The sequence below is a fragment of the Haliotis rufescens genome, unplaced genomic scaffold, assembly GCF_023055435.1.
Source record: "Haliotis rufescens isolate VD_foot unplaced genomic scaffold, xgHalRufe1.0.p SCAF_6, whole genome shotgun sequence".
NCBI classification, from domain to species: Eukaryota; Metazoa; Mollusca; class Gastropoda; order Lepetellida; family Haliotidae; genus Haliotis; species Haliotis rufescens.
This window is the reverse complement of record NW_025964334.1, coordinates 18,035,793-18,046,936: the sequence shown is the minus strand read 5'-3', so window position 1 is coordinate 18,046,936 and position 11,144 is coordinate 18,035,793. Positions and strand designations below refer to the sequence as shown.

General features: G+C 41.6%; 2 protein-coding genes across 2 annotated transcripts; one reads left to right on the top strand and one right to left on the bottom strand.

Annotated features, from left to right (window-relative positions):
- The first annotated feature begins 998 nt into the window (after positions 1-998).
- Positions 999-3,105, top strand: LOC124140548 (leucine-rich repeat-containing protein 74B-like). Its single transcript, XM_046508178.2, has one exon. It carries the CDS (start codon positions 1,021-1,023, stop codon positions 2,464-2,466), a length of 1,446 nt encoding a protein of 481 aa, XP_046364134.2. The 5' UTR covers positions 999-1,020; the 3' UTR covers positions 2,467-3,105.
- A 2,781-nt stretch (positions 3,106-5,886) lies between these two features.
- Positions 5,887-10,916, bottom strand: LOC124140549 (mitotic-spindle organizing protein 1-like). The gene is made up of 3 exons (XM_046508180.2): positions 10,778-10,916; positions 7,549-7,694; positions 5,887-6,239 (listed from the first exon to the last, which is right to left on the bottom strand). The coding sequence occupies exons 1-3, from the start codon at positions 10,827-10,829 to the stop codon at positions 6,207-6,209; spliced, it is 231 nt and encodes a 76-aa protein (XP_046364136.1). The 5' UTR covers positions 10,830-10,916; the 3' UTR covers positions 5,887-6,206.
- Positions 10,917-11,144: the final 228 nt, after the last annotated feature.

Sequence of the window (11,144 nt, the reverse complement as noted above, 5' to 3'; positions counted from 1 at the left end):
AGACTTGCAGTTTATTTCATATATAGGCTATATTTAGTATACAAATATTCAAAACTCTCAACATCGCTGGGCGTATTCAATGACATTGCGCGTAGAGATGATAGATCACTGGGAGGAGCTTATGCACAGTCCATGATCCCCGACGTAACTGGCATTGTTTTGCCGTTGTGACTGGCAACAAAATACTACAAATTACGCCATAGGGTATTGTCACGTGTTTGCGGTACTGTATTCTTAAGGTAGGCCGCGAACGCTTCAACCCCACCGCCCCTATGACTTTTGTGTTTATTTTATGATCATTCGACATCAGCTTCCAAAACAGCAATAATCTGAGAGCATCTGAAAAGCATCTGACATGCCACACTCCGGCGCAGTGGTGACTTGGCGGCATGGAACTATGTATGAGCAGGGGTGCGTTGCAAAGCGCCAATCGCTTGTAAGCGATGTACAGTGATTCGCCTTACAACAGTGCGCTAACTTTCAGCCGCTTGCAAGCGAAACAATCGCTGACTGAGGTCGCTTCATTCTCAAACCAAAATGGCGGCTTACTTTGACAGCGGAACAAGGAATTCTTGACTGGATCAACGAGAAAATGAGCAGCGTTGATCCAAAGGTAGCTAACACACCATCATCCTCAGTCTGCTCCACATCTTCAAAGTAGTCATAAATTTCATCAGCTCGTCATCGAGCCTCTTCTATTACGTTCTTCATTACGCGGATGGTCAAGCTCGCTGACTTGGTTGATGCATGTCATCGTATCCCAATTACGTGGATAGATGCTCATGATGTCAATCACTGGATTTTCTGGTCCAGACTCGATTATTTACAAACGCGCCCCTGAACTATGTGCATTATTTTCCATTGTGACGTTACTGCATAAACATCGTTCTATTGTCATGTTACTGTTTCTGCCGTCACAATGCTCCCGCGCAGTACGTGGATGTTAAATGACGTCATAGTTGTGTCTATGACGTCATCTACTCTTTGGCATTTTGGCATCGTTACGGCCGCGGCATCAAGATGAGCAGCAGGGCGTCTATGTCGCGATCACCGATGGGGGTGATCTCCGAGTCCAGTGAATGTCAGGGGAGTGAGGTGTCTTGGTCTCCTCGCAACGAGACACAGTCTCCCACTGGCAACGACGATGAATACGACACAGACCTCGAGGTAGAAGAAGAAACGGAGACCTTTGACATGACAGGGAGGAATCGCTACATCAACGCCTGCAAAAGCCACGGGATAGTTCCTGCTAGTTACTTCCTCCGTCACATGCAGGACGAAGAACTCAACATGCAACACCACGGCCTTGGAGCTGTCGGGGTCAAGGTCATGTCATTTCCGCTACAGATTAACACATCGGTTGTGAATTTGAACCTGGAGGACAACTGGATGGAGGGGGAAGGGGGAGTGTATGTGTCCGCCATGCTGAAAGATAACTGTTTCATTTCAGAGTTGAACATCGCCTGGAACAAGCTAGGTCGACGAGGAGCTCTAGCCGTCTGCGATATGCTAATGTCAAACACCACGCTAGAGGTGCTGGATTTGACAGGGAACCAAATCACTGATGCAGAGGCGCAATACATAGCTGATGCTTTGAATGAAAACAACCGCGTAAGAATATTAAAACTTGGTCACAACCAGCTCGGGGATGCTTCCGCGGCTTTATTAGGTCCAGCAATTTGCGAAAACGACACGGTTGAAGAAATCGACTTGAGCTGGAACTACTTCCGACCCAAAGGAGCCAAGTACCTTTGTGACGGCATCAAAGCAAACACCAGACTAAAGATTGTGGATTTTTCTTTCAACGGATTTGGCAACGAAGGAGCAATTGGAGTTTACGACATCCTGAAGTTGAACCAAGTGCTGACCGATCTGAGACTCAGCTACAACCGAATATCAACCCCCGGAGCACTGCTAATCGCTAAAGGCATGGAGGCAAACGAAATGCTGAAGATACTGACATTGGATCATAACCCAATCGGAGTGGATGGTACGAAGGCTATTCTAAGAGCCATAATGTCGGAAAATTGTGCCATCACCCAGTTCGACATATCAGGTGTCGAGGTGGACAAGGAATTCATAGCTACAAAGAAGGAGTTCCAAGAGGGCAAAGACGTCACAATCCTGCACGGCTTGGTTCTTGGGGACTACGTCATCAAGCCACGCCCGAAGAAGAAGTCGGCCATGTTGTTTAACGTTCCCATTGCGGAGGTAAACGCAGGGAATTTATTCGAACATCTAAAGCGTTATTGCGAGGAGGAAAACGTCAACGTTGTTGACGTTCTGTTGTCGTTGGACAAGCGACGTGAACAACGACTCGCGGCGACAGACGTCATCAGCACCATCGTGACATCGGGACTCCCGATCACGGAGGAACAAGTGAACATCGTGGTGTCGCTGCTCAGTGAGATGGAGAATAGCGACGGCTTCGTGGACATCAGCCCCCTCGTCGGTGTCGACAGCTGATACGACTACTACATGGTCACAGGACTTGTAAATGCGTTATATATGTTGATGTTATTCATAAAATATTCAGCGTGCCTGAAGTGATTTTGTTGTTGGTAAAATATGTCCAAAATGGGGGTTGGATGGTCGCGATTTGATAACCACCTCGCAGCCAATGGGTCCACTTGTACAAAGCGATCTTAGCGCTACGACTATCGTAAGCATAATTAGCACTAAGATGGTTTTTCTATAAGTGGAACCCTGGTCTCTCACATTTCGAACAGTGACTAAACCGTACTATTTGTATATTTTATAAATATGATTAATGATTTGACGGTGATGATGGTCACTTCGGTGCCGTTATATTGGCCTTCTAGGGCATGCATTGGCCATTGCGTTGTAACTGAGTGCATTATGCATATTGTATGTTTTCATGACCTGTACATAAACTGCTTATTATCAACTACGTGCGTACGAATGAAATATGCTTATCTGTTTCTGTTTTGATAATGTCATCGCGCTTACACACACCTATATATATATATAACATTGTTAGTCCCTGTAAATCATGTCAGTCTGTACATTCCGTGTCTTCAGAGTAAATACCCAGACGATTCGTGTTGTGTGTATTTCAATAACATGCATAAATTATTATTTCTACTGACTTAGTCTTGTGCTTTTTAGCAGTGGGTGAGCAATATGAAATTATTCAGCACATCACTATAAAGAGGTGAGGTGAAATAGGGTTTAACGTCGCGTCCAAGATTATTGCACTTATATAGCGACGTGCATGCACGCGTGTGTGGCTGCTTGTACTAGTCCGGACTGATGCCGATTTAAAGTGGTAGCTCACTGAGATACCATGCCGCAGTTAAACATGAATACCCCACTCAGACACAGTATACTGACTCCGAGCCATACCAGGTATGATGCGGCCGGGGATCGAATCCCGGACCTTCCGCTCTCCGGGCGGACTCTCTACCACTAGACCACGGAGGCGGTCTCACTATGCGGTCTCACTATAAAGAAGAATGAATGAGTGTTGTTTAGACTCGGCAATGATATTTTATTAATAAAAATAGAGGCAGAGCCGTGAAGATCCCCGGGTAGATAGGTCTTCGGCAACCCATGCTTGCCGGCGACTATGCTTGTAAGAGGCGACTAACGGAATGGGTGGTCAGGCTGGATGACTTGGTTGATGCATGTCAATGATCCCAACTGCGATGCTCATGATATCAATCACCGGATTGTCTGGTCCAGACTTGATTATTAACAGGCCACTGACGTTTAGCTGGAATATTGCCGTGTGCGACATTTAACAACAAAGAAACCAGCAAACAAACATTAATATTCCCAGTACTTGGTTTCCACCCACAAGATACCATACAAAGTTCCAATATATCAATATTGGTGAAAATATTAGTGGGTCCAATTTTAATGGAATCCCTGTATGTTGCGTGGTTCATTGGTACGTTTAATAACAGTTGAAACAAGTCGGGTCTGGTACACAAAGTCAATTCACAAGGCTAAAAAATCTGGTTCACTTGGATCAGGATCAACACATGTGCTCCACATGGTGGCTGACACCTTGGATCTAACAAAAGTGGAATTTCAGAAAAATTGGATATAGACTGGGTTAATACTAAAACAATGAATAGCATTAATTAATTGAAGCCCAGGTAAAATATCTCCAAACACATAAACAGCTATCACTGTATAACACTGTATGACCATTTGTTTTGGGGGTTTTTCCTTGAAATTGTAAGATACTAACTTGAAATTTCAAGATGCTATGTTGAAATTTCAAGATACTAAGTTGAAATTTGAAGTTAGTATCTTGAAATTTCAAGAAAAAATAAAAAAACAAATGGCCCTAAAAGGCTTTTGTAAATTTGTATCCATAGGATGCATGTATTCTTGTCTATGGCACCTTCTACTGCGTGCCAAAACACTGATGATACACTATAGAACTGACCATGCAGACTACTGTGTACAACCTTTTGGTTCTTTGATATTGTTGTATTCCAGATTCAATCTCCTTCACAGAATCAACATAAAATACTTACTTATTTGTTTTCTTTGTCAGAAATATGCCAGCAATATGACAATGGCATGTAAATACTAGTGATCATGTCTGGAACAGACAATCCAGTGTTTGATATTGTGAGCAACGAGTGAGTGAGTGAGTTGGGTTTAAAGCCGCTTTTAACAGTATAACAGTTATATCACGGCTTGTCAGATTAATGTGGGAGGAAAGCCCAAAGAGATGCAGGTCTCAGACATTTACCACTTCAGTGAAACCCATGAGCACAGCCATGGTGCCGACAAACCTAGAAACATAATCGGGGCGAACCGGGATTCGAACCCACAATCATAGTTTTCTGGCGTGCCCAAGGGACGCAACTCTGAACAGCGAATTGCGGGGCCTTAGACGACTGGGCCACCCGTGCCCCCTGTGAGCAACGTTCCATGCTGTCAGGGTACATAGACACACAATCCACCAAGTCACTGAGAGTGAGTACCCAGTCCATTTGTTTGCCTCCTACAATCTGCATAGGTTGTTAGCGTCCTATTCTCACACGGAATCCCTATGGGGTAAAACACATCATCCTGAGGCAAGGGCGTTAACTGACCATAAAAGTCTAGTGTCTACCCTTGTCAAGCTAGGCTGGAATTTTTTAGTTACATTTTGACTGGACTAATGAGTCCTATGCATAGTCCAATCAAAATCGCTTAGTGAAATCGATACCTGGTTTTCCTAAAAGGCCATGCAGATTTAGTCAATTGCAGTATCTGCAAAGCATGTGTACCACCAACTCAATGTCCACAGATTTTTTTCCAAATCTTTTCATGTTTTTAATCAAGGTACTCACAAGATTTGATACACTTCACAAAGAAAGTCCTGTTTTATCACAATACAGATATTAATTATCGATCAGATCTTCTTGACTGGGTCTGCCATTTTGTTTGAAACAATTTCAAGTGATAGGAGAAATAGGAAGGACATAGAAGGGACATAACTCGTAATAGCCACTGGTGTCGCTCGGATCGATCCCAGAAATCCCAGCCTAGTTCAGCAAGGGTGGAAACTGGACTTTAACAGTCAGTTAATTCCCCTGCCTCAGGAAGATGAAACGCCTGATGAAGTGCTAATCGTTGAGTCACTGCACACTTTTATCTATGATCCTGGGATTGTCTGTCTGTGGGTTAGTTTAGTTCCTGCTAGGACTTTGGTAATGGTGGCCTTGAGGGTAGTCTGGGAACCTCGGGGAGCTGGCGCTGTATGCGGGGGTGGGGGATCCCTGGCCGTGCTACACTACCCCCCGAGGTTAGTCGTGACGGACTCCCACCAGGGTTGGATACAGTCAGTTAACTCCTTTTCTTTGGGAAGATGGGAAAAACATTAAATAGATTGATACAAATTCACAACAGAACAATGTCTAATGATACAGTATTTATTTAATACATGCATATACAACTACATCTTAACAATAACAAGCATGATTATCAATAAAACTGTAACAAAATCAGTGTTCCTCCACAAATCCTGAACTATATGCAGGACTGACTGTAAGGGAGACCTCTCTGTCCATGAACATGTTGAATATATTCAAACTGTGTCCATATATGATGAATCTCGCTATGTTTTCTGTACAGTGCTACTTCATCATTATGTTGATGACAGCTGATGTTGGCTGCTGCATCCACAGCATCATCCACATCATCACACTCTGTCCATGCTCCCCAACAACACATCAGTGTCATGAGTAGGACTGGCCAGAACTCTCAGATGCCTACCAAAACATAAACAATGAAGTTCTTGACAGAATTACAACATAGCTATGATACTGATGATGGTATGATTAATTGAAGCAGGGATCTATCAAGGGTCATAACCTAAGTGTCTCAAGTAAACATGGCAAATTAGGAGAAATACTAATACTCATTATTTCGGAAAAGTGGGAATCTTATAAGTTGTTATTTTCTAATTTCAGCATGTTTAAAGATATATTAACCTCGCATTTAATGCAACAATAAGACACCTATGCAAACAATGGCAATGCTATAAGAATGAGTCACAATTATGGCAATCTGAATTGGGGAGTAGTAATTCTGGAATGTTTAATGACATTTCCTCTCAACCTCAGGCCAATGTCGGCCTCATAAAATCAGTGGTAGAAACTAACATTTTTAGTCCACTAGTCCTCACAATGACAACATGTAGCAAAACCCTTAAAAATGGCAAATTTCTACTAGTACTTATGATACCTTAACTACCATGACTACATGGCAGTTTGGCAAGGACTATAGGACTAGTGCCAATTTCTAACATGTCTAATGCTGAAAATGCTTCCATAAATCCCTGTGTAAAATATTCCATATCATTTGTACTCAGCTTGAATTGAATGCTGATTGAGGATAATATATATAATTACTACAACTAAATAAACTTGTGAGTCTTTCAAAGAAAAAGTACATCTATGATCCAAATGACCCGCTTTGTCCAGGTGAGGTGAGGTGAGGTGAGGTGAAATTGGGTTTAACGTCGCGTCCATGATTATTGCACTTATATAGCGACGTGCATGTACGTGTGTGTGTTTGTGTGGCTGCTTGTACTAGTCCGGGCTGATGCCGATTTATAGTGCTAGCTCACTGAGATACCATGCCGCAGTTTTACATGAATACCCCACTCAGACACAGTATACTGACTCCGAGCCGACCAGTCCTTGTTTTAGCCCCTTAATGCCGAGCGCCAGACAGGGTAACAACAAGTACCATCTTTTAACGTCTTTTGGTATGACGCGGCCAGGGTTCGAACCCCGGACCTTCCGCTCTCCGGGCGGACGCTCTACCACAAGACCACAGAGGCGTTCTTGCTTTGTCCAGACAACCCTGTGATTGATTGTTGATAATACAAGTAACATCCTACGATATTTCGGTACAATCACATAGCACAAACCAAGTAACCAAGCCTGTCCACATGATCTATTTAGTTGCCTCTTTTGACAAGCAAACATTCCTGGTACTTATCCTAACAGGGATCATCTTCCCAGAGGCAAGGGAGTACATTCACTATCTGGATGAATTTCACTGCATCATTACCTTGACAGCACTTGACTCCCGGAGTAACTCTTGAATGACGAGTGCCAGGGCTTCAGGGTTGACACCCCCCTCACATAAACGTACACAAGTCGCCAGCGTCTCCCCGTCAAGTCCTGTGTTTAACAGTTTGGAGATCTCCATTAAGGCTGCAACACAAAACCCTATTACAGAACATGACACATATAAAGGGAAAACCTGTATCAGCCATGTAAGACCTATGTGTCAACATGTGGTCAGATCAAGTCTACCTAAGGAGAGATGCATGGTACTGTAATGTTGCCAATACTGATTATTGTAAGTGAAATGAATGTGTATTTTCACATTTGATCATGTCTCATTGTAGACAAAAAGGTGACAGAATGATGGAGAGACATGTAGTTGCCCAGTCCCTCCCATTGATGGCTATCTTGTGCATGTGATGTAAGACTGTAAAAATACTTAGATAATGTAGATTGTGGCCATTCTGGATTAGAAATGATCCTATGCCTGTGCTGGTTGTACAAACGACTTAGAAGATTGGGTGGTCAGACTCGGTGACTTGGTTGATCGCATATCACCGTGCACCAGTGTTGTGGATCATTGTTCACCAGTATTGTGGATCATTGTTCATGATATCAATCACTGGATTGTCTGGTCCAGACTCATCATCGTCACATAGCCAGAATACTGAAGTGTATGGCCCTTACTCTACGAAGGTTCATACTCCAATGAACTCACACAAAGTGAAAGTCAATTCTTAAAGGGGCACTGATCTAACGCAATTCCCCGGACTGGTTGTTGCCTTTGTTATTGTTTTTCCCCCGTGAGTACCCGGATGATACGCAACGCAATTGAGCGTGACCAGAGACTGGGCTACCGTCTGCAAGGACAGCTAAATAAACTTGGAGGCTGGAGGCAATATTTGATTTACGCATTTTTGAACACTGATTAGTTTAACGGTGATCTATAAAGATTTCGACAAAAGGCACATGTTAATTAATTTCTTCAGCCTAAACAAACAGACAAAAAGAACGGCGGAGCTCATCGTATGTCGTCATTTGGAAATACCCCAGATGGTTATAGTTTAATAATATAAAAAAGTATCCATGCAGTGAAAGCATTTTCGGATTTCGGATTGCGTCGATAATACGATTACTACTCACTTGTTGTCATCGACGTTTTCTGGTATAACCCTACACTTGTGTATTTGTCGTCATTCACTTGATGCTCAGTTAATGAATTTATTACAGGTACAATTGGTGGTAACACCATTTAGATTACCTGACAAAGGTTCCCATTTGGCATTTATTGTGTCTGGGGTAATTATTCAATCTAAATCCAGGTTTGAACTGAGGTGAAATGTGTGTTATGTAATATGCACGTGGCGGCCCAGCAAGAGGTGAATGATCAGTTCATTTACTTTTTTTGTAAATCAACGGATCGTTCCTAGTCATCAAAGGAATAACAGAAAATATGTTGATTGATTAATCACTGTTATCTTGCACAGTGGATATGTCAAAAGGGAGTGTTTACATGTCTGTTTACTAAAACAAAGGGAATACACTCATATCATGGCGTGAAGTGTCGATGTAAAAACAACATACTTTGTTCAAAGGGTTAACTTATAATACGTTGATTGATTGCTCATTGTTATCTATAACTCAATGGACTTTTTAGGAACCGTGGACGTTATGAAAATAGTTGTCAAGTGGGCTTTCTCAGCCGACCCTTGAAACTTGACACCTATGTGAAACACCTGAAACAATCTAAGTGATCAGTTGAGAAAGGAACACGGGTTATAATATCCCGAAACAATATATATCTTTAAAAATATTTGATTGTTACAGAGACACGTGACATCGAATAAGTTTCTTTGTACAGCTGCAGACGAGTGGGATATTGTTCCTTTGTGTGGATATTCACGGATACATTCCTCGAACAAGGAAGCTGCCCAAAATTTATACACATAAATTTGGTAGGTTGTAATTATGGTATTTGCATTTTGTTTTCCTTCATTCGCTGTAGCATTGAACCGATTTGTTCTTGTTCCTCTATGTCTTGTTGGGAAATTCTTCAGATTGACTAACATTGATTAAGACGATCAAAAGGGCCTAACAACATCACAACAGATTATTATGTTGGATTAGAAGTCAAACAACATAGAAATGTACTTTTCAACGTAACATTTTCAGTCTCTTGGTGATGACATTAAACATCAAAATGTTTGGAATTCGTTATCATAATACAGATGAAAATGTTTTTCAGTCACTTTGTAAAATAACTGAATATTTAGGCTTTTAATAAACTTGAAAATGTTACACATTTTGACAGTAAAAAAATATACACACTATAAAAAAAAGCAATGCTCAGGTGAAATATTTACTTTGTGTTGCAAGTCAAAATAGTGTAAACGAAAATCGCAAAATTAAGCAAGTGACTTATCAAAATTTCGTCACCATTACCGATGCTACCCGCAAAGATACCTACATTTCCTTGTTATCTCGAAAACTGTATTTCATTTTGTTGATCAATGTGACCATACGCCCTTATTACTACCCATAAAAGTGACTAATGCGCTTACGAATGGCGCAGCAGAGGTTGCGAACTAGTCTAGATTTCTGCTATACATCCGGGTACTCACTGGGGAAAAACAATAACAAAGGCAACAACCACTCCCGGGGAATTGCGTTAGATCAGTGCCCCTTTAAGTATTGGTGTGGCTTATCCAAAACACTATCCTTAGCCTTTAGAACCCCTTTCTAATCAAGCTCCATCCTTTCACATGGCCCAAGTCTAATTTGAACAGGGTCAGGCAGACCTTTGAAATCAATGGCCTCTTTACAATCATTAGGATTAGTATGTGTACCTTTCCAATCAAATACCCCATTCTGTCCTTTATAGGGGTAGTTGTGACATTAGGGATGAGGTAAGTTATCTGCGCATGCATTTAATGGATGCTGATTGAAAAGGTAGCATGAATTATGTGTGATAGCTTCAGGTAAATTTGTAATAATAAACTCATCTGCCATGCCAAACTGGAAACATGAGTTTGATGATCCTCTACCACCAACAATGCTTACTGGAATATGAAAGTTGTCTGTGAAGATACTGAATTGCTGAAGATTATCAGACATTAGCAACTTAGCTAGGACAACGTAAGATGGTCAGAATTGTTTTGAACAGCAAGGTCATTCTCCCCAAGCTATGTCCCCCAGTGATTTTGCAGATATGGCGTTAAAACAGGGCATACTTTCCATGGTTTCTCGAGCAGAGGGAACTCTCGATCTACCAGTGTCCGCCATTTTTCAAACAATGACTGTACAGCAGAATTTTTTTATGAAAATAAAATTGACATTTCCATGCGTTGAGGTTTTCATCACTTACACACAAAAAATCAGGACAAAATAATTTAATGTTTATAAGTGCCCACAAGTGCAGAAACAATTTATTTCAGAATTTATCAACGCAATGTCCCCACACATACTTTTGCAATCGTCATCGATATTCATAAATAACACGTGAACATTTTTCAGATATAAAACTCGTGGTATAACTTAAGCGTTTCTGTGTTTTTTCCTAACTATTTCTTTATCTAGTTTCACTATAGATGAGTATTA

Excerpts from the sequence above, each read along its gene's own strand:
- LOC124140548 (XM_046508178.2), top strand. The coding sequence starts at position 1,021 with ATGAGCAGCAGGGCGTCTATGTCGCGATCACCGATGGGGGTGATCTCC.
- LOC124140549 (XM_046508180.2), bottom strand. The coding sequence starts at position 10,829 with ATGGCGGACACTGGTAGATCGAGAGTTCCCTCTGCTCGAGAAACCATG. Across the intron at positions 7,695-10,777 it reads TGCTCGAGAAACCATGGAAA|CCTTAATGGAGATCTCCAAA; the intron begins GTATGCCCTGTT and ends TTTGTGTTGCAG. Across the intron at positions 6,240-7,548 it reads GGGAGTCAAGTGCTGTCAAG|GCATCTGAGAGTTCTGGCCA; the intron begins GTAATGATGCAG and ends ATGTTTTGGTAG.